This window comes from Thunnus albacares, chromosome 9, assembly GCF_914725855.1.
Source record: "Thunnus albacares chromosome 9, fThuAlb1.1, whole genome shotgun sequence".
Classification (NCBI taxonomy): Eukaryota; Metazoa; Chordata; class Actinopteri; order Scombriformes; family Scombridae; genus Thunnus; species Thunnus albacares.
Window position 1 is genome coordinate 10,933,505 of NC_058114.1, and position 23,843 is coordinate 10,957,347.

Consider the following 23,843-nt stretch of genomic DNA (forward strand, 5'->3'; position numbering starts at 1 on the left):
TAGTTAGCTAGCAGAATAGTTAGTCATATATGTTTTATATTGCGTGCACTTGTGGCAGCCGCACAATGCTAACGTCAAGGACAAGGTCGATGACGCTGCTGAGACCCAGGGTGAGGGTGACGACGGTACTAGTCAGCCTTGTTGTATCCAGAATCAGGCTCCAAGTGCAACACCAGTGGTAAGAATGGGACAGAGGGGACATCTAACAGGTTTACTAGCTCATGATAACATAGCTACAAATTGCAATTCTGTATGTGTTTTTACATTAGCAACTTGCTTAGCTAAGCTACCTCAGGTTCGCGGTGATAGGCATAGAGAAGGATGAATCACTGTGTGCTGAGTTTAGTTATTATGGTTTAGCCTACATTTTTCTCACAACTGCTTTAAGTGCCAGGCTCTCTACGATTGCTGTGCAGCCGGGACCTACACCCAGTAGCATTGGGGCTAGTTTGTGTGTATATATCTTATGAACACGTACACAGAGAGGTGCAGAAAATAATACATTGGTGACCTCTTGAGGCTGAGCGACACAACATGCATGTCCATGATTATTGACACATATTGTGAATATGATTCTTTTTTAAAAAAGGTTTTCTTTGATTGAAGTAAGTGCTATTATCTTAGACCTTTATTGATTTGTGTCTGTTCAATCATGTCCAGGTTAGGCCCAGTTCAACAGCTGCAGAGGAAGGAGTCAAGAGAGCCAGAGGGAAGCCAGCCCATCCTTTGATTATTTTACACGCCCAAAGTCAGACAACTTGAAAATGTTTTTTAGTTTCCATCCACAGCAAAAATCAGGAAAGACTGTAGTGCAGAAAGTTTTCTTTTACAAAGATAGCACTGATCGAAAGTGACTGACATACAGTGAACATCACACTATTGTACTTGTACTGTTCAGTTTGTATGGCATTTGCAAAGTCTACAGCAATGCTTTTATCACTGGTATGAAAGATTGGAAACATATCCTCCAATGTATAGAGGAACATGAAAAGGGTGCCATGCACAGGAATGGTGCTGAAGCATACTTTTTAAGGGCCTCCAAAGCAGACATAGAGAGTTTGTTAAGTGGTAGTCACGTCAACTCACAGAGAGCAGATAGGTGCTGAAGCATGTAGTAGATATAGTTAAAGTCATTGGCAGAAGGGGGCTTAGCAACAGAGGCCAGTCTGAGGCTAACTACACCTCAGATGACACCAGTACTGATCATCGTAATATTTTGGAGATGATCATTCTACTCTTCTTTTATCACACTGCTCTCAAAAAATACATTCAACACAGTCATTACCACAATTCAACACATTATGCAGGAAACAATTTCAGGTGAAACTGAGAAAGCTAGGATGTTCTCTGTCGAAATTGACACAACTCAGGACATAACCTCTCAAGACCAGTGCTCTGTCATTCTAAGAAATGCTAATGTCATACACAAGAGGCTTGTGGCTGTTGTGAGGTGTGAGGCATCTGTTGGAAAGTACTTTGTCCAATTGGTGATAGAGGTGGTGGAGAAACTAAAATTGGACATGAGCAAGTGCACTGGTAATGCCACAGACAGAGCTGCCAATAAGCAAAGCCAATATAAAGGTTTTTCTGCTCTGTTGTTGTCAAAGTCGCTCAGTCAAATACATGTGGTGCTATGCACATGTTCTGAATCTGGTCTTGGCTGACACAACAGAAATTGTCATAGCAAGTGGGTCATAGCAAGTACATGAGAGGCTTGTGGCTGTTGTGGAGTGTGAGGCATCTACTGGACCGTACTTTGTCCAGTTGTTGACAGAGGTAGTGGAGAAACTAAAATTGGACATGAGCAAGTGCATTGGTAATGCCACAGACAGAGTTGCCAATATCCAAGGCCAATATAAAGGTTTCTCTGCTCTGTTGTCCTCAAAGTCCCCCAATCAAGTACATGTGGTGCTATGCGCATATTCTGAATCTGGTCTTGGCTGACAAAACAGAAATGTCAAAGCAAGTGGGTCACTCTTCAATCTTCTCCATAACATTACTGTGTTTCTTTGTGAGTCCTACCAGAGGATGAAAGTCTGGGAAAAGGAGAGCCAGGACACATGACACGGGCGCCTCTCTCCAATTGAACAAACACGCTGGCAGGCTAATTGAAGAAGGTCTTTGGATTCTTTGGAAACCCAGACCAGGGGCTCGATGTGGTCATGCTCTTCACACTGTCGGTCCTACCAGGACAGGCAACCATGAAGACCAGTGCACGAGTCAAGGCAAACGAATTTACTGAGGGTCTGCTCAGGTATGAAACAATACTGACGGCTCAAGTCTTTCTCTGGGTTTTTGAGAAGATGTTGCCTCCCTCTAAATACTTGCAGTCAAGTGGATTGGACATCCTCTCTACCCATCAAATGGTTGTGGCTACACAAGAAGAATTGAAGGGTATGTCAAGAGACTTTGAAAGCATTAACGTAGATGCAGACAGATTTGTTCAGTGGGCAAATAACAAGTTATAGGAACAGGACGAGGAGACAGGGCTCGAGATGGAGGCCACTCTGCCACAGAAAAGGGCAAGAAAAAAGAAAAATATGCATGGAGAGATGTCTCATCATGAGATGGGAAAAGATGATGCAGACAGAGCCTGAAATTGAAGTCCACAATCAAATCATGGACAAAGTTACTAATAGTATCCACAGACACTTTCTTACTCATGGCACACTATATGCTGACCGAGCTCTTCTGGACCCCAGAAACTTCTCCCAAGTTAGTGCCCTTCAAGAGCCAAGCAAATGTTTGCTTAAATTTGACGGCAGGGCAACAGTTGCCAATTTGCAGTGCGAGCTGAGGAATCTAGATGTACAGTAGAAGACACTCAAAACATCAGCATTGGAGGAATACAGGACCAGGACACTGGAGGCTGAACCTGATGGAAAAGAAGATGAGGTTTAAGTTTTTACTAAAAGCTGTTCATCTTGCAAAGAGTGTGCATTGTGTTGTTACCAGATACTGAAACAGTGCAACTCGATGACTGATGCATACCATATCCTCGGCCTTGGCTACAAGTTTCTACTCAGCCTGTCAGTCACCCAAGTACTCTGTGAGTGGAGATTCTCTACCTTGAAGTATATTAAAAGCAGACACAGGAGCAAACTCTCACAAGAAAATCAAGAGACTTTCATGAAATGCATGAAATGGCCTTGGATACTGACATTGAGATTGATGTTGCAAACAGTAAGCTGCTGAGAAAACTGCTCATCCAATAAGGTAAGACATATTTCTCTATAACTTGCTTAGCTGACATTTTAATTACTCCCAAATTTCTCTATTTTTTTCTTCATTGTGCTGTCTATAGTGGTGCTGTCTACCATTTTACTGCGTGTGTGTGTGTGTGTGTGTGTGTGTGTGTGTGTGTGCGTATGTGTGTGTGTGATCCAGGTATTCCTCACGTTGAGGGGACGTAAATCTGTTTACACAGTCATGTTGTGGGGACTTGCCTCCCTTATGGGGACAAAAAGTAAGTCCCCTTAACGGAAATCATTAATTTTAGGGTGAAGACTTGGTTTAAAGTTAAGGTTAGTGACTGTGTGTGTGTGTGTGTGTGTGTGTGTGTGTGTGTGTGTGTGTGTGTGTCCTGAAACCAAAATGCTTGCCCACCCATAATTAATTGTTTATATTCTCTTTTATTCCTTTTAGCTTGCCCTTCATCAATGCCACCCATGTCTTCATCCCCACCTCCTTTCTCCACCCTGGAGTAAAGATACAGATGCTACCCTCAGTGCCCCTCTTTCCATCATCCCCACTTCCTTTTTTCAACCTGAGGTGAGGATATGTTACCCCACCTTTTTTTTTTTAATTGTATTTATTGCTCATAGACATCAATACCCTAGCACTAGTACAAAGGCCTACAATGCCTGTTGTTTATTTAAATTTTATTTATTGATCATAGACCAACAATACCCAAGTATCATAACAGAAGTAGAAATGTGTACAGTAGATGTTTGCACTTATTTATTGTTTATGGACCAGCAATACCCAAGAACAGTTGTCTGTACATTAGCACCAGGCCAACGATGTACAGTACTTAATTTTTGTTTAATTTTAGATATTACTTAAAATTTGTTTGTTTATTTAAATATTATTTATTGTTTAACTGCACTTTAGAAGAAGGACAAATGTGTTGAGTCAGTACCTGATGTTTGTAATTATTTATTCTTTATAGAGAGTAACCCTGAAGTCCTTCAGGTTTAAAACTTAACATGGTGATGGCATTATCTGACTCATTTCCTGTGTTGAAATAGATTATACAGCCTGTTCAAATATAGATATTCATCATGACTGCACAATATAGTAGCCAGAATCTATCATGGTATCTTCACAGTGCTGGCCTGCTGGTGACAAACCTTTCACTTGCTCTTAAAATAGCTTTGTATTACTGTTACTGTAGCCTGGAGTATCCACCCATTATGCTTATAAAAGGTAGTATTAAGGGCTGGTGTGTTTGTATGTGCGTCAGTGGGGCGGGGGTGGTGGAGTATCCGCAGCTGGTTGTGGTGGGCTTGTCTGGGAAAAAAGTCCAGGGCCATTTTTTAGTCCTAGTCCGTCCCTGGCATTTAGACACAACATACAGGAGCAGATTTATATCTGGACTCATTTCCTTTCCCTCCTATCCTAAAACAGAGATAAATTGTTTTTACCCAACCCTCACAAGCAGTGACAAGCCCCCTTTATTATATTACCACAAATGTTCAATATGGAAATCCTGTTGTAACCATTTTAGGAGATATATTTGTGTGCATACTGTATGTGAATTTCATCTTTTTCTTAGATGATAGTTTTCACCCTATGAACCTCATGAAATAAAGAAAACAAAGCACCTCTGTCTGCCAAATGTGAACAAATTTGACTGGTGTTTTTTATCAGACAAGAGTCACCTTGAGGCTTTGTAGTCAAATCACAGCAGCTCTTTTCCTCACCACTAATCCATACATTGCATAACATAGCAAACCCTCCCTTCACATTTAGCATAGTGCCTAACTGCTGCAAAATGAAGACTCAGAGAGAGGGTGGGGGGTGGGGCACACAGTGATGCAAATAATTATAAGATTGAGGAATATCCTACAGTAAATATGTGAATATATCATTTTCTTGACCGTATGATCTTGTTAAATTGAAAAAGAAGCCTCTGGGCTTCTTTTAGGAAATGTACCAAGAGAAATTGTATTAAATGGGTTTGTTGTATCATGTGTATGACGCAACAAAATGTGAATGGGAGAAGGGTGAACTGTCTTGTGTCATGTTGCAATTCATTTGTGATTTTTGTGTTCAGCGTTTGTTATGTAGACATCAATTTGTTAACTGGGGTTGTGAACCAAAAAGGTTAAGAACCACCAGGTTGCATAACATACCTAACACTCCCTCCACATCACTTCAGCCATCCAAAACAAGGACTGATCCGCACGCAAACACACACACACACACAACACACACACACACACACAGTACAAATTTCACCTAGGTACAGGGCAGAGACAGAGTGCATCAAAATGGAGGACGGGAGCCTGCTGAATGTGATTTTAGTCCATTATGTAATCCTTAACCCAGTGACATATCACCAGACAGCAGCCCTATCCTATATTTTTGACTCCACTCATCATGACAATACAAACCACAAAATTGTTTTAGGAGAGATTTCTTTACCTCCTTTCTCATTCTCTGAACCTGTTTTTTTCCCACCCCTTATCTTTAAAAAAATAATTGCTTTCTTCTTTCTCACCCTTGTTGGCTGTCTTTCTAACCCCTAAAATCCTCTTCTTATATGACTTGTTTATCCATCTCCCAGCTCTCCCCCTTTTTTCTTCTCCTTGTATATTTTTTTTTCTTCCAATGTTATCTCCCTGAACCTCCCCTCTCTCCCAATTCCCCCACCACTTTGGCCTCATTATGTCTCTATAGTTTCCTCTTTCCATCCACATATCTTCTTCCTTCACTCTAGTCCTCTGTCACATCCCTTGCACCCTACACATTTTGTCTCGACCCCTCCCTTTTCCCCTTTCTGTATGTCTCAACCGTACAGTACCTTTTTCCCCCCACGAGCCTTACCAGGTGTGAGCTACAGTGAAGCGTCTCCTCTGTCGGATGCTCTTGTTGACCATCAGCTTGCGGAAGAGTCGCGGGGAGCTTCGTGGGGAAAGTTTGGGGGATGTGGCGCCCCTCTTTCCCCCCACCCCACCTGGCATCTTTGGGGGCTCCAGTTCCAGGTGCATGTGCTCCTTGAATGTCCGGATGCACGAGTCCATCTCAACACTCAGCTCGTTGGATGACATCCCTGCAGGCTGGGTTCAGTCCTGTACGTCAGGCTTTTCTTCCTCTTTCAAATTCTGCCCCTTTCTGTCCAAATTCAGTCACATAAGTCGGTCATGTACAGCAGATTTTGCCCTTCTTTTACTTTATCCAGACACAGAGAAGTTTACACTGCGTTGAAATGTTGTAGAGGAAATATTGTGGCTACTTACACACAAGCACACACCCATGAAAAGGCCAGCAAACACATACCTTTTTGTTGTTTGGGTTGCTTTGCCTCCGTGCTTTCTATCCTTCCCCTTTTTCCCCCGTTCTTAACGGGTTTAGGGATTAGCCAGTCGGCAGTCGTGCCCTCTCCCTCTCTCTTTCTTTTGGTTCATGCACCGTGCTTTTCTGCCAGTCTTCTGTTCATCAGAGGCTTTTAGAGGAGCTTTACCCACAGCAGGGTCACATACAACTCCTTCCAGAAGAATTATTCTTGTCAACACTGCTTCCTTCCCATCTCCCTCCTGGTCTTGCTGTCTGTAAGTGCACAACCCAGTGCTATTTCACTCTCTCCCTCCTTCTCCCTGTGTCTCTCTGTCACTGTTGGCGCCTCCTAAATGCACATCTCAGAACCAACTCTTTCTCTCAGTCCATCCGGGCAGCTTGATGTTGGAGGATCTCCCTTATGAAAGATTTAGAAGGGCTGAAATCTGCTCTTTGCCTCCTCCTGTCTCTCTCTCCCTCCATCAACCACTGCTTGACTGACCTCCTCTCTCCTGCAAACAACCCCCACCTCTCTAAAGGCACTCCCGGTGTGGCACAAAGTGACTCTCACTATGCCGAGCCTCAAGTCAAGATTTCCCTACACTCGCACAGTCAGCGCAGTGAGCGGAGCAGAGCACAGCACACAGGCAAATGCCTCACTTGCTGTTTCATTCAGAATATACACAAGGAGCTGAGAGCAGGCACGCAGCAAGCGCAAGCCACACCTCCCCCTGTTGAGGATTGGCTGGTGGTTGTTGTGACGACAAGCAGGCAGGCACAGTAACAGGTTGTCAGATTAATTATTTATTTTTTTGTTTAGCCAGGATTTGTGGTGATGCTGATGATTTTGTAACCTTTAGTGAGGCAGGCAACTGATGAGTGTAGGCCAAGGAAAAAAAGGCAATTTGGAAGAGAGATAAAAGCAAACAGCTTAATGGGTATCAGTCAAGAGAAACATACACACTGCTCAAAGGTCAACTGATTCAAATATATACTCTAAAGCATACATTTTTTCCAGTACATAAAAGTAAATTTGCAGTCAGAATACAATGACACATTAACTTCATGATTATAGTGAAACAAAGTATATTCCATCCCAATTTATTTAACCTTTTCTCTCTTTCTCTCTATTTCTCTCTCACACACAAACACTCCTGCCCATCCATAATTCTGTCTGCTCAGAATGGAAGCAATCCAACCATGAGATTGCCACAGTATGCGGCGAAAAAAGAAAAAGAGAATAGATAGATACAGTCATCCCAGATACACATCCATACATAAAGAGCTACTCTGAGTAATGAAAAGAAGAGAAAGAAAAAGAGGGGCAATGCCCTGAAGGTAAAGAGAAAGAAGATGAGGGAAGAAAAAAAAAATCCAAAAAGGAACATCAGAAGAAGCGGACTGGCAGCGTGACGAGTATTGGAAATGTGAGCACTCTCTCGTCTGCTCTGTGGACTGATTTGTTTTGGTTGTGAGTCACTGATAATTCTGAGACATCGAAGCATGGAGCTCTGTCTCACTTAATGCTTGCCAATAAACCCTTTGAAAATAGTCTTTCCAAGTATATATATATATATATATATATAAAGAAAAAAACACTTGTAGTAATACAAGGCGTCATAGGAGCACAGCAGGCTAGTGTGTGTATCATTTGTTAGTGGTGATATGAGTTTAAATCAGCCAGTGATGCATGGCATTCCCTGGCTCTGTTTATGTGACACTCGCCTACTTCAAATCCCAGTGCGAATAATCAAAGTTTCAACAGCAAAGAGGCCACACTTACACTTGACAAAGCATGTCACCGACTTGTACAGTATGTTTCCTATTCGGTTCCATGATGTCATGAGTTTTAGATTTTCAAAATGACAGCAGTTCCCCGTCAGTAATCACGTCAGTTCACTGGACAGCATGAATATGAGCACGTCAGCTCCTTTGAGAGGTTAATTTGTATAATGGCTCGTTTACTTTTTCCTCCAGTTCCCCTCCCAACAGTTTGATGGTTATGTTTGGGATACAAGTTGCCTTTCTGGCTGTTTAGAAGATTATATTCCTCAATTAATATGTACGTAAGTTTTTATATTTTGTGACTTCATTTTACATGTAGAATGAGTATGAGTGTGTGTTTTTATGCATCTAGCTGGTCACATGGCAACATGTGACTTAACAGAGAGAGACAGTAGAAGGTTAACTGACCCATAGTTTACCAAAGTGCAATAATATTAGTTTATACTGTAACTGTTCATTAACATACTGGCAGATAGATTGTTTAAGTCTTTTTGAAATGGTATAAGTTTATATTTTACTATAAGCAACTTAGGCCTTTTATTGAATATTTTTCTGTCCACTCAATTCTGGTTTGAGGCTCATTACATGTATTAGTAGGCTAATACTAATACAGCTGATCTTGTATTGACATCCTGTTGACAATGATTGATAAGACTTTCAGTATAACTATTTGATTGTGTATTATTATGCGCAATGTTATATTTTTTGTAGGGATATTTCTGTTATTCTAATCAACTAAAGCTTTGAAACATCTTCTACTGTATTCTAACCAATACATCAGTGATTTAAACTCCCACAACCAGGAATATATATTAAGAGATCCCAAACATCATCACAGTCATATCCAAGCTGCATCTAGTATTGATAGCTGAATTGATTGTAAAGTTATATACTGTACAGTACTGCATGTCTTCAAAATCCTGCTCAACCAAGGCACAGTAAGATAGTATGAGAAAACCTACTTTATTCTGTATCATTGAAAAAGAAAGACAGAAGTCTCACAATTTTTCCATCTATGTGCCATTTCTTTTTAAAACTGGAGCTGCTTCTGAATATTCAATATTAAAAGAAAGAATGAAAGCATGACCCTAAACACCTGTGCACAACATTTTAAAATATTAATGCAGCCTCTTGTAAATTATTGAGATTTCTGCACTGGAAAAAGATATGATGAAAAGATGAATGACAAAGCAGAAATGGGAAGTGCGGAGGGCCAATACCAGACAGTCATTTCGACAGAGATAAAAGATTGAAAGAGATTGAATTAGAGAGTGACTGGGCCATTTCATTCCATGTTAAACTCTGGTTTTTACACCCTTGAGGGCTTGAATGAAAGCACACAATGCACGGTCACAGTACAGGAAGAACTGAGATATACAATAGCCAACCATAAAGGGGCTCTGACAGCTCTTCACTGGTGCTTTATGTTCCCTTCTCAAGTGGGTCTCTATATTGCTATTAGTGGGAGGAGAGACTGATAAAAATGCTGTTCTCTTTTAAGGCATCTGGGCCACCCTAGTAATGAAGGTCTTTAATGCTGAAATAATTACTCAATTCATCATTAACATTAACAATTTGACTGATTAATCATTTAAATAATTTATCAAGAAACAAGACAGAGTTGACAGCCATGTTAGTGGCTCTGTGGGGTTTTACTTAGCAGGTATAATGATTATAACTGTCACCATCACAGTTTAGTTGGCCTATTTGGTCATATATTTAAATACAGGAGAAATTAAAGATGGTGGCACTATAAGAAAGTTAACGAATGATAACAAAAGTTACAATTCATAGTGAGGGGGACATGATTGTCTGTACCAAATTTCATGCAAGAAGTTATCAAGATATTTCACTCAAAACCACAGTTGTCAACCTCATGGTGGCACTAGAGGAAGAGTCAGAGGATCACTGGAAATCATCATCTGGAAATTATGAACATCTGTACCAAATTTTAGTAGATGCTGAGATGTTTTACTGGATACATTAAATCTATGACCTGCTGGTGGCATAAGATAAAACTTCAGGGGATCATCAAAGTCTAACTGTAAAGTCTGTCTATTACACATTTCATAGGAATTGATCCAAAGTGGCAGAACAACTGACCAACGTTGCTTTGAGCCACGCAGCTAGCATGGCTAAAATCTCAAAAATTAGCTGGTTCCCCCTTTTTTAAATAATTGTGAATTCAGTACCTTTGGATTTTGGACTGTTGGTTAAGCAATTTAAAAGACTTCTCAAGACATTTTACAGATAATGAAAAATGATTTTTTTTTTAAATGATTCATAGAAAAATGTACTAATAGGTTGTTAGCGGCAGCCCTAAGGCTCTTTTGCTTTTTTGTGTTGGTGTTGGCCAACACTAGTTTTAGCTTCATACTGATCCATGTAATGTTTTTGTACTAATAGTGTTTTGTAATGACATGTATGAGTATTTCCATTTGGATACTTGTTTTGCTAACTGCTAATTTAAAACCAGGTTTTTGTAGAAAGAACTCGACTGAATCGATTAATCAATATATTATTATTTCACCCTGTTGAGTATAGGGTTAAAAAATGTTATAGACATCGCTGCCCCCACCAGCCCCATCTGTCACTTTCCATAATGTCACAACATGCAAGAAAGACGCCTCAGCCTGCCTTATTTTCCCTCAGTCTCTGGTCTCCCACAGTGAAACCTTGTGAAGATGTGTGTGTGTTGGGAGGGAAGGAGATCTTGCATGTCAAGGTGTGTTTATCTCGAGTGTATGGGTCACATGTAGGTGATGGGAGCAGTGTGTGTGATGGGCTTAGGTCTTTAGATGAGAGCCCTTAATGTAGCATCTTTGATTACATAAAATCCTCTCTTCCTTATTCCCTCTTTCACAAACAATACTGCATTGTGGCCCTGATTAGCAGGCCTGTATTCATTCATAAAGGTTCCATGGAAAAAGAGAGAAAAAGGGACAGAAACACAAAAAGAAAGCAGATAATAAACATTGAAATGCCATGGTCAGGTGAAAAAGGGTTGAAAAAAAGAGGCTGTTCTTTATTTACCCACATGCATAATCAGTGGAAGTATAAAAGCTTATATGAAAGAAAAAATGCAGAGTTAAGAATAAGAGCAGAAAGAAGGCAAACAATAGAAATAGTAAAGTAAAGGGGAAATAGTTGCAGAGGAGCAAAAAGCTTTAAGATTTGAAGATGACTATCTTAATATTTCTTCTTGGAGTTTGTAAATTCTGTGTACACTTGCAGAGAAAAGAGAATGTCTGCCTGGGCTGGTTGGTTTACTATACTGTAGCATTCAGACAGTTATCCTGTTTTAAAAAAAAAAAACATTTCTGACAACAACTCACAGCTTAACAGACTAAACTATACTGAGTCTCAGGTTTAATACACTTTCACACATGAGAGGATTGCCATACAACACAAACTGACAACCAGGAGTGTAGCTGAGGTAAATGTGACAGAATTTTTTTTTTTTTTTTTTTCCTCTGACACTGAACCAAAACTCTACCAAAGCTGATGAAAATGTAGCGAGCATGACTGCTCGTTCCAAGGATTTAGCAATAAAAGTGGATCTTGTTAAACCATCCAAAATGCCCCTCGCTAAGCCACATAATCATGTGAAAAATCATGTTTAAATATTAGTTGGATGGAGAGTAGTGTTGTTTTGTTGGATTTGGGGTGAGCAGCATCTCTCCTCCTCACACAAAAAGACTTGTGTGGCACCATGGGCCCCGTCTCGATAATTTATACTCAGAGTAAGTGAGTTGACATAATTATTTCATTTACAGCACTCTTGCGTGCCTGCTTACTGTAACATGTGAGAATATTTTTTCTTTTGAGTTCAAAACACTTAATTAATCCACTAATCAAATAGAACATCAAAAAGTCAAAGAGGGGTTGCATACTTTCTATACATACTTCATGGCAGGAACTGAATAGTGGGAACCACACATTGGAGATAAATACAATCTTTGTGCATAATTTGTCTCCCTTTGTCTCTGTGCATGCTACAAATGAAAAGTGTAAGATCCAATTTCTGCTCACTGACTGTGTGGATTACTCACACCCACACGAAAGCCGTCTGGAACAACAGGAGAGAGGGCAGTGCTCACCGCACAAAGAAAGCACACAGAGTGCAGACGAGCCATAATCTGACCAGTGTCGTCCTGACCCGGGGTGAACAACACATTCAAGTACAGTTTCAAATCAAATTTGGAGAGGGGTCTGAAATGGCAGATCAAATTATATCATTATCATGATTATACATCACAGACGGCGCTGCCTTGGAGTTTAATAGATAAATGTTTACAAGCACAAGCATTCTTGGAAGTCCTCTGCTAGTATTATTCTATGTACTGAATATACAAGGTAGTATTTGCTGCCAGAAACTGTAGTCATGCTTTCTTCATGCAGCTCTGAAATATCACTTAACCACAGTAAAACTGCAGCACATAACAACATTTTCATATAACTTAATTTCAATGATATCATTTACTGAATGTGTTCTCTCTTCTCGCATTATTATTGGGATTTTCACAGACCATGTCAAAATTACATTTCAAAGTGGTGGAACAACTTATCTAACTCCATTAATAACTATGATTTATTCTGCTTTTACCCAAGAATATCATGTTCTGTACGTGAGTATTGCCCTTTCTCTTGTGCAAACACCGCCACTGGCTATGGGTCAATCTCTGTTATGTTTTTTGGCATTTTTGGATACTCAGGGGAAAAAAAATCTAGTCAGACTAAGGTTTCTGCTTGGTCCCAGACACATTAAGTGGACTGTCTTTGGCCAATCATCACTTCCGTAGTAATCTGAGCCTTCTATCTGTACTGGATCAGCTAGTAGAGCATGTTGAAATTGCCAGTTGCAACACTTTAACAGACATATAAATTCATATTCCAAGCGTATAGTTGGACTGTTTAAACAGATCCTTAGTGGCATGAAAATGTGAACAAATACTTCTGAATTCTTGTTCCCACTTGTGTAGACATCTGATGAAAGACACATGGATATTGCTAAAACTACAAAAGGAGAAGGTCTGATTGCATGTACTGTATTGTATCCACTGGCATTTATTTAGCTCTCTCCTATCTCTCAGTATACCTGTCCTACACATACATAGATCACACTTAGATAAGCAAACATAAATATACTGTACAGTAAGTGCCAACTTTCAGTCAACTAACATTCACTTGCAGTATCTGTCTCCACCAACAATGGCTATTCTCAATCAGTGGTAAAAGCACAAACAACCACAATTTCAAAAAATCAATCTGTGAGGCACTCTAGGCTTTGGAACAATTGTGTACATCAGCAGGAAAAATAATCGAATCCCAAAATAACTTCTTGCTCCCTTACTCCTCCTCCCAAACACTGATGGAAGCACTTAAATAAGTTCAAGTAGAAAAAGAGTGGATGGAGAGGAGAAACAAGGAGATGTGCTGATGACTGGCACTGAAATGGTGCAACAGACAGATAATACAGACACAAACACACACACACACTTACAACTACCACCTTAAGGCTTCACTAGGGATGAGTGTAATCCGACCGGAGAACCTTCAGGAAGGTTCTGCTGACCCTGACGTTTAGCAGCAGTGGTGCCTGAAGGAGACAGACTGTGATAGCTATTAAAAGAGAGGATGGCCAGAAGGGAAAAGCACACAGGGGAAACATGTCTGCCTCTACCACCAGGGTTACTGACAACTGACACACACCTCACCTGCTATAAAGTCTGCGGCTGCCTGAGCGGACTGTACAGCCACCAATAAACTCACTGTTAACAGAAAGAAATGGAAGTCATCATCAGATCATACCAATAAAATATAAAAGTAAGTGTATTTGTTTGTGTAGTATATGATCTGAAATGTGTAGAATTAAAGGAAAAACAAACAATGTGTCTTAGTAAGGTGTTGTGGACCATATCTGTCAGGATAGCTTCAATGTGTATTGAGGTGAATACAATTCTCTGTAGGAATAAACACTTTTCTTCCAGAAATATTCCCTCTTTTGGTGTTTTGAGGATGGTGGTAAAGAGCAGTGTCTGACGTGAATCATGAGGTATTCAACAGATCTGGTGACTATGAAGGCCATAGTATATACTTCACAACATTTTCAGACCCATGAAACTATTTAGTGACCCCTCGTGCTCTGTATGTTCACACTGCTCTCCTCTGGTAGAAGTAAAAATTGCAGCTCTTCAAACATTCACTCAGTGACTTCTCAGTAAGTAGGACTCTGTTTAATTCTGGATTTAAAATGTGATTTGTCATAGAACATTTCAAAACAGTGATGGTTTTTGATTTTATTTCTTACAGTAGTGTGTCAATTTCAGGGACCCATTTTCTCAAGAGGTTCTTAATAGATGAAGTCAATGTAAGCTTTCTTATACAGTAGCTACAATTATGTAAAGTAACAAAACACTCCTCCCTTTTGGATATTTTTTACCTTTTTAACAGTCCTGAAAAGCAACAACAGTAAGACTTATTACTCTGTGGCCTTGTTTTTATCTACAATTTCTCTCTCATATACAATAATTCTTCAAGAGTAATGGTCACAACTGTTTTCTAGGCGTTGTTGCTTTGACGCTAGCAGAGTAAGAACACTAGTGATAAAGGGGTCATGTGGTGAGATAGATAGGGATGATGAAGAAAAAAATAGTATATAGAATAAAAATTTTAGATATCTTAAAATATAATATGTTAAAAAAAGATATTAGCCTCTAGTTTTACCTCTGTAAGACTTTAAACATATTAAGGATAAACAATCTAAGAAGGGAATATCAGTCTTAAATGAATCTACTCATTTGTAACCTGTGACAGTGGGTCACAAGGACACATTACATGGCTGAAAAAGGGTCATGGGCAAGGCACTCAATGTAACTCATTATATATCAGCTAAGGCCAAAAATGTAAATGTTAAAAAGCTTTTTGACAGCAGCATATATTTCCAGCACCATATTGCCCAACAATATTGCTGGCAGTAACAACAGGACACACACACACACACACACACACACACACACACACACACACACGTGTATACAGTACAGTACACTTAAACACACACACACAGTACACTTGAGTGCTGTGCCAATCAAGACTGATTAGCGCTAACCTTTCCAGCAGCCCTTATTCATCTAATTGAATAGAATGAAACACTTGGCAACTTCTATTAAAGTGTTCCTCAACGGGATCCATATTTACTAGCATCTCAAACACAGGGAAAGACACACACACACACACACACATACACACACCACTAGAGCATAGGGCCAATCAGGACTGATTAGCTAGTTAAGTAAAAGCGTATGTGAATTTGACACGACTGGACAACTGGCTGCCCGCCAAGAACCGGCCACTTGCTGTTTGTGTTTGAGTACGTGTTATCTGAAACTGCAAGGTGTACCTGTTGCTGTGAGTGTGTGTCTGTGCATGCACCACTGTCTGAGGGCATGGTGCATAAATAATGAAACAAGGCAGTGTCATCTTCAACAGTCTGAATTCAACATGACAGATCAGTCACTGATGCAGAGAGGTATTCTAACAGGATTTCTGAAGCCCAGTCTTTACTCAGTATGAAAGGGAGAACTCATGGTTTACCAGAGCATAACTTTGTCCCGGATGATTAGCTGTTCAAACTACATTTAATTAACCTTGTCATGTCCCCAGACTCATTTCAAAAGTTATAAAATAAATCTAAATATTAAGTTTCAACTTCATCTTTTTTTCTATTTCTTTTCCTAATTTGATATTTTAGTTTTTTAATTTGGCCCATGGCATCAATTCTCAATTAAAAGTGTGTTGTAATTCTCAACGACTGCATTTGAGTTCTGATTCTGCAAGACCACACAAGCCCCTGCCCCTCCCTCTTCGACTTGTCACAGCCACCACAGTTAATGCACGCAAATTGAGCACCCTGCAGAGCAGTATGATCCACATCTCCCTGACCTGCCTTCAATGTTGACAGCCAGTTAACAATAGTGTTTGCCCTGAGCCCCAGCAATGTTTATCACTGTTGTGAAATTAAAGCACTATTAAAACATCTCAATACAGCCAGCCTAATTAAGGCAATATCCCACAATTAAGCTAAACAACAAGCAAGCTAGTCTGGTGTAAAATAGCATTGTCAATGACAGCTGAAACAGATAAATATACATTAAGTGGTTTCAATCATATTTGGATATCTCCTCTCCTCTCCTCCTCCTATGTCAGAGGCTCTTCTGTTAGCAGCAGTAATCAGGCTCCAAGTGCAACGGGCTTTAAGATGCCACCAGAGCAATTAGCCACAGGCTCTATTAAAGTCGTCCTCCTTTCTAGCAGCCTGGCATGAACTTCCCAGGCAGGCTGAACAGTGTGATATCCTGGTAATTGGGGTACAGCTTGAAGGACAGGTCTTCAAAAGCGGGAACCCCTACCCACATGTGCGAGTTTATAGATGCTGTCACTAACCTCTTTGCAACATTAAACATGTGTGTCAACCAAGAAAACATAACGGTATTAATTGCCTTAACTGTCAATCATTGTGTACGCAAGAAACCCAAAACCCATATAAGTGTTGTATGAGTTATGTCTGCTTGCACTCCACTGTCTCCCTCTGTTGATAGTGTGAGTGTGTGTGTGTGTCTAGGTAAAGTGTAAAGAGTGGGACACAAGCACTTTAATTAGAAACAATTAAATCATGAATAGTGTATTACTGTTGTATATCCCCACAGCATCAGTTTTTCAGGTGTGTGTTTAACAACCACGGTTTTAAATTATTCAAACACATCGTTTGTTCTCAGGCACCAGAATCCAACGCAGCCTTCTACTCTACAGTCCACTCACCATTCGGGATCAACCGGCGTGATGTCTATTCTAGGAGGTGCACCGAATGGCAGGGACGTTGGTCTGGCCATGATCTCATCATCAGGTGTCCGCGACCTCTCTCCCTGACGCCATGATAACGGGGGTAGCTGCAGGTTGCCTGAGAAGCGCCGCCGGCCCCGGCGCAGGTCGACACCCAACGTGCATGACGGGGAGGTAAAAGACTCACTGAGGCAGCAATCTGGAGGCTCTTTGCTGTCCTGGGGAGAGAAAGAAAGATGGAGGAGGAAGTAAGTGCATGAAATTAATGACAAAGTTTTAATATTAATTGAGAGAGACGCATAGTAAAGCAGATGGAGTGATAACAGACTGTACAGAGATAATAGAACATGAAAGTAATCACACTGAACTTATTACGTTCTGTCAATGGAAAGTTTGCCCACTAAGGGGCGCCACAGGCTTGTTTCTGACTAAAGATTAAGTTTTACACAGTAAAGTACAAACACCTTACTCTCTGGGATCCTTTACATTTATTTATCCATATTACTTAACCAGAGACCTGACACCTCTTCTCACCACCTTTTTGTCTCGGTTGATCTCATATAAGGGTGTAAAAAGTCCTACAAAACCCGAATTTGCATCTAAAAGTTCAATTATTTAGTCAACATTATTATGACTTAAATCTTAAAACAAAACCAAGCCAAAAACAACTGAGCAGTACAGTAGAGCACAATTCCTGCATAATTTCAGGATTATTTTTTTCCCTTCATCATCTCTTCACTGATCCGTCCTCGGAAGTCTCCACTCTTTCCTTCCGCCTCATTTACTGGCTTAATTTGTCTTGTTAGCATGTGCTGTCTGTAGCAAACTGATTGCAGGGCATGAATAACCATGTTTATTCCTCAGCTGCACAGTCTAATTTACATGTAAGTCTGAAGGGCTTGATAAATCTTGACAAGTGCAAATGAGCATGAGACAGAGAGAGACTCCAAACATGTGTGCACAGCAATAACAACAATGTATTCCTGTGAAATACTTTGTGTGCAAATACAATACAAAAGCGAAAGCTGAACCTCCCGCCTCTGACTAGACGTCTGCATGGAAATGTTTGTCTGAACAACCTCAACCTCAAGTGACCTTTTACTGTCATGTCATTTATGACTGCCCTCTCCGGAAAAACAAACAATGGATGGCCATACAGAGCAGTAAACTTCAACACTGGAGACTAGGGTTTGCGCCCAACAAAGCTGGTTTACTTTAACCATGAAGACATCCTTCACTAACCTTAATCAAGCATTTTCAGCTGCCTTAACTTTAAAAAGTGTGACAAATGAGGCACCAGATAGGCAAAAAGCTCATATGATTAGTTTTAGAATACATAGGCAAACTTCCTCATAGCTTCAAAACAGCACAAACAGGTATGAGGACGTCTTTGACATGGACTTCTTTACTGCTTCAATCACTGCAAACAATTCTTTCTGGCTTAAATATGAAAATTATTTCTTGACCTTCCACCTCCATCCCCCTACAGGTGTCCTGTGGGGTGGACTTAGAATGTTTTCTTATAGACATGTGTCCCTATACAAGCAGTGATCTTAAGGTGTTGAATGATTTGGGGTACAGAAGGTGTTAACTCCTTGTTCCATCCACTGACAAAAGGCATTGGGATTCGGGGGAAAGTGCCAGACAAAGCTAGTTAAGAGTTCTGAATATTTTATCACAGATTATTTCTGATGTTTAACAGAGAAACTTACAAGCAAACAAACGTAAAAAGTCTGTATCTGAGATAAATGATTATCAGATAAGTTAATCTAATGGAATTTGGATATCCAAAATAATAATTGGTCAGGAGCTGATACACAAAAAGTTATTATGAGGCTCTGTTATGCCACTATTTACCACTACTATTTACCACTCTTCTCAGCAGAAAAGCAAATTTGAGCTTAGAAACAGTTTAGCCTGATTAATTAAATGACCCCTGTCATATGTGTCAGTTGTACAGACAATATTTGTATGTATTTTTTACATCTACTGTGCTCAACACAGAATAAAACTGAAAGTTTCTTGGTTTTCAAGGAAAACAGATAAAAAACCAAGCATGCACATGTGTGAATGACAAGGTCAAATAATTATATGAAGCAATACAATGCAGTCTACAGTATATATCTATTAGTTTATTTTTTGGGAGGGGAGACCTCAACTGAACTATAAACAATTTACTGTAAAAAAGTATTTCTTAAAACATGTATTAGTATTATTTGTGATTTTTCTCCTAAGTCAAACCATTAATGCATAATGCATCTCAGGGCATCTTTCCCATTTCTCAGCCCCCCCCTCATTGACACCCATATCCCTCTACGCTCTTGCCATTTCAACACCAAGGCAACAAAACAACAGGGAGGAAATGAAGAGATGAGCTGAGAAAACAACACCTGCTTCCCATCAGATATAGAGGGGGAGGTATAGAGAGTGGGAGAGGGTAGACAGAGAGGTAAAAAGGTCTGACAGAGGGGAAGGTAAGTGCGAGGAGATAACAGCTGGGGAAAGGCATGAGGGGGAGAATTTGCAGAGAGTGGTGAGTTAAGTAGAAAAAAAGATAAGGAAGGAGGTAGGGGCAAGATACTGTAGCTGAAGAGAGCGAGAGAAAGATGAGTAAGAGCAGAAGAAAGAGGGAGGGAGGACAGCACCGGAAGAGAGACTGATTAGTCTTGTATGAAATAAGACATATTCATCTACAGCTGAGCATTGCTTCCAGCGATATGCACATACAGACTAAAGACATGTGTTTTATACATACTGTGCATTTCCTACACAGATATGAATAGAAACGCCCACCTGTGCATGCACATCAGCTACAAGCACACATTAATATATGAGCATGTTAGATACATTTATGGCTTGCTTCTCCAGGGTCTTTTTAATGGAGGAATAAAATAAACATAGTGGTTAGTTGATATATATACAGTGTCAGTGTGTGTGCGCATACTGTTGTATTTAAGATGGATGGATTGAAAAAGGGCATGAAAAGTAATGAAAAGTGAAAAGTAATATTTTCAGAAAATACAAGAATCATGTCTCTTTTTCACACTGACAAGTGATGACCATGCATTTTTGTAATTGTGCAATTATTTGCTTCCCTTGAGTCCGAGCTTTTTCAAATGAATCAGCATATTAAGAAAAAAAAAAAATCAGACAATACAATAAAACTTTGAGAAACGCTTCACAAGGTTTTCATATAATAACAGAGACACGGTTGTCGTCTTTGAATAAAAGGCCATTTCAGGACTAATAATTCCATTCAGTTCGATTTATAGGCTGCTAAAAGTGATGAAATATTCCCCTGAGGTTGACAGAGGAACAGGATATTAATAAAAACTGGTGAATTATTATCACTTCTTTCTTTCTTTTATCATCTTCTTTGTGAAATAGCCTGATCCCCGTGTGTAAGACGAGAGATAAAATAAATTGCCTGCTTTCTCCCTCTATGGCAAAATGCATGACATGTGATAAATTTAGCTTATCTGAGGGTTGAGCACAAAAAACACGCTCAGTGTAATTCGCTGAAAGCTATTTTCAAGACGTTTCAGCTTCATTTATTTGGTATGCATGCACAGATCAGTTTATTAGAGAGGCAGGAAAGACGAGGAGATGTAACAAAGGATGAGAAACAGATTGAGATCCAGACTGAATCCGTCTTCTTCCTCTGTTCATGTTTTTTCTTTCTAGGAACCATTCCCTGCCCCCACACAAGAGGCACTTTACTTCCATCTATGTGTCTGAGAATTTTTGCCACAGAGTTAACTCCACAGCGAAAACATCCAAAGTATTGTGGATTAAAAATAGATCTCTACTTTGATCTAGAGATTCATCTGCCAGCATTTTCTGCTTATACATTTACAAGTTTTGGCTTCCCAAATATGAGTATTTTCTGGTTTTCAAAGTATTTTATAATAGTAAACTGAGTATTTCTGAGTTTTAGACTGTTGGTTGGACAAAACAAGTCATTTGAATGTTTGCACTTCATGGCCTTGTGAGAAATTGTGATGCGTCTTTTCACTATTTTCTTTTATAGACCAAATAATTAATCAGTTAATCAAGAAAATCATCAGCAGATCAATCAATAAGAGATTACATTAGAAAAACTGTACTCTGTACTTACTCCGATGGTATCTAGAACACTTGTTTAACCAGAACAGAAAGGATAATAAAGGATAATACAAGATTTAGAGGTATTTTCAATCAATTATGTTCATGCTATCCTCATGCTTTCTAGGAACATTTAATATTATGAGGCGCCTTCTGACTGCAGAAGTCTTCTACTCACTTTCACAATCACAGCAGGAAGGTGAAGTAATAAAAGACAGAGCATATACTGAAGAACCAATCGAGGACCTCAATAAAAGTTATCTAGTGTTAGTGCTGGCAAATTAAAATCCCTACCTGTTAAAGAAAGACACAAACTTGCTTGTATGAGATAAAATATCCTGTTTTTCAAGTGCAGTAAACCTAAAGCATCACAGCGATATATATCAGGAGGACATTCAGTGAACGACAGCCGATAGACGGAAACGAAGTGCAAGAGGTCACAGTTCATCTAATCCCAAGGTGCCACACGAGAGAAGAGTTACTGTTGCTGTGGTAACCAACATCACTCCTCCTGACGGACACAAAAGAGAGATAGAGAGTGAAAGAAGATTACAGTGTTTGTTAAATCCGATATAGAAACAGTGGAGGGAGGTGAAATAGATGTCATTAAAGAGAGACAAGAGTGAATGAGAACAGACTTGAGTAGAGAGGATGGGAAGAAGGGAGAGAGATAGAGTTGAACTGTTGCTTATGGTGGATAAGATTCAACGCTCAACTTCCTAGTTCTCTAATTGGAGGATGAACAGCTGTTCAGTTTGACCCTCACTCAACTGTCAGACAGAGAGAGAGAGAGTGGTAGAATGACAGAAGAAGAGATGGAAGCTGAAACAAGTGAGATAAAGGCAGCAAGAGAGATTAAGAGTCAGAAAGGAGAAAAAAATATATTAAAAAGGAGAGGGGAGGACTGGTAACAAGTCCTCATACTTAAACAACAAACAAGATTGTTAAATCAACAGTCAAAATAAAACACAAAATAGGTTGACAAAAGAAATAAATTGTAACTCAGTGTCCACTTACTGGATTTTTCTGATCTTTTTTTGGTCAAACTACTATTTACAAGGGTAAAAAAAAAGTACTTTCATACTGGTTTATTGTTGTCTTCCAATACAACCCATATGAGTATTTTCTGTTCTGGTGACACCATCAACACGACAACATTATGTAATTAGTCAGAGCATTCAGAAATGGCTACATACAGTATGACCATTTTACAGAATTATCCCTACAGTAGGTTTGGTTACGTTTAGGCCCAAAAAACTACTTGGTTAAGGTCAGGAAACAATCTTGGATATGATAGAAAGAAACCAGCGTTGACTGTTGGCAGGAAAGTGGTTGCTGATTGTGGTTTCCTGTGCTTATGGTCCAAGTAATACTTGAAAAAAAATTGTTTGTATGAAATGTCATCTGACCACATTTAAAAAGCACAACTATCAGAATATCCACACTCAAACATTGAAAATCCTGCTGTCATGGAGAAGGGTGAGACAGAATATATTGTAGAAATGGGAATAATGACACACACTTTCAAACAGACTCTCCTCAAAGTATTTGTGGTTTTGCACTTTCAAAATGTTACAAAAATTCTCGGCAGTCCCGCCAGAGAGGTGTAGGGAAAGGAGGTTTCAGAGACTGATCGATCATCGGACAAGCACTTTGTTTAAGCATCACATGCTTTGGTAACTTGACAAACTAGGTCTCTTGTGAGTGTCTCCCAAGACAGATAGAACAGCTAGATGAGATATAAACACCAGAAAACCACATGAAGCCTAATGAGAAACTCTGTAAGACAGATAATTTGGATACAGTAAAAATTATGACAAAGCTATCATGCTACAGTGATATGAGCTGGCTGTGATCAGACACCTTATCTATTGCACACTGTGGTGCAGAGCTGAGGGAAGAGTGATAAAAGGACATGAACAGAAACCAACAGACTGTTCAGTAGATATACTGTGGCAAGGAAGAAGGAGGGCTGCGTGCGCCTGCGGGCATCAATGGCTGGTGAGGCAGTCTGCGTTGTTGCAGTTCAAAGTTCTCTCCCAAATTCTTTCTAAAAACATTGCATAGTATGTAACATAGTTGATTTTTCCTCTTTATGAAAGTACTTGGATTGGAGAAAATTGCAGGGCAGTAAATAAGCCTGTGATGGCAATGATTCATTACTCATGAACTCATTATCATAAAAGTAGTTCACTAAAATTGCAGTCTGAGTAGTTTCTCATAAATCATGGCTTGGCTGTTTGCAAACTGAATGTCCAGAAATTTGTTAAAATTCTAAGTGTTTGACGTATGATGAAAATATATACATATAAAAAAACAACTGGTTCCTCTGTTGCACACATATACAAGTTTGGTTTGATTTGTCTTCATGCTGTGGTCTTAATTTGGTTCACAATACAACAGCACGGGTTAACAATAACACCTTCCAAAGCACATAACATTAGCGAGAATTATCAGCTACCAAATGCTAACTAACTTTAACGCCAACTGTGACTGCAACTATATTTTGTCAGCGTAGTTAAAAATAAACCCTATAATAACAGTAATTTAAAAATGTTCATGATTTTTAAAGGATAGGTTATGGTTTTGCTTGCTGAAATCTTTCCTCCAGT

General features: G+C 39.6%; 2 protein-coding genes and 1 long non-coding RNA gene across 4 annotated transcripts in view; 1 reads left to right on the plus strand and 2 right to left on the minus strand.

The window, feature by feature from the left end:
- Nucleotides 1–7,183, minus strand: part of pde4ba (phosphodiesterase 4B, cAMP-specific a) — a 143,667-nt gene extending 136,484 nt beyond the window's left edge. The window contains exons 1-2 of one of the 2 annotated variants that reach the window (XM_044360827.1): nt 6,505–7,183; nt 6,052–6,339 (exon numbers count right to left, since the gene is read on the minus strand). In XM_044360827.1, coding sequence (XP_044216762.1) covers nt 6,052–6,275 — 224 coding nt within the window. In that variant the 5' untranslated portion in view covers nt 6,276–6,339; nt 6,505–7,183. Of the gene's footprint in view, nt 1–6,051 lie in introns of both variants that reach the window. The other variant, XM_044360826.1, reaches the window with a different exon arrangement.
- On the plus strand, nt 1–23,517 carry LOC122988492. Its single transcript, XR_006404807.1, has 5 exons — nt 1–178; nt 661–3,216; nt 3,646–3,771; nt 17,064–17,375; nt 20,812–23,517. It is a non-coding gene; the product is annotated as an uncharacterized LOC122988492 (long non-coding RNA).
- LOC122988491 (cAMP-specific 3',5'-cyclic phosphodiesterase 4B) overlaps nt 17,067–23,843 on the minus strand; it is a 36,617-nt gene continuing 29,840 nt past the window's right edge. The window contains exon 3 of the mRNA XM_044360831.1: nt 17,067–17,345. Coding sequence (XP_044216766.1) covers nt 17,103–17,345 — 243 coding nt within the window. The 3' untranslated portion in view covers nt 17,067–17,102. The remainder of the gene's footprint in view (nt 17,346–23,843) is intronic.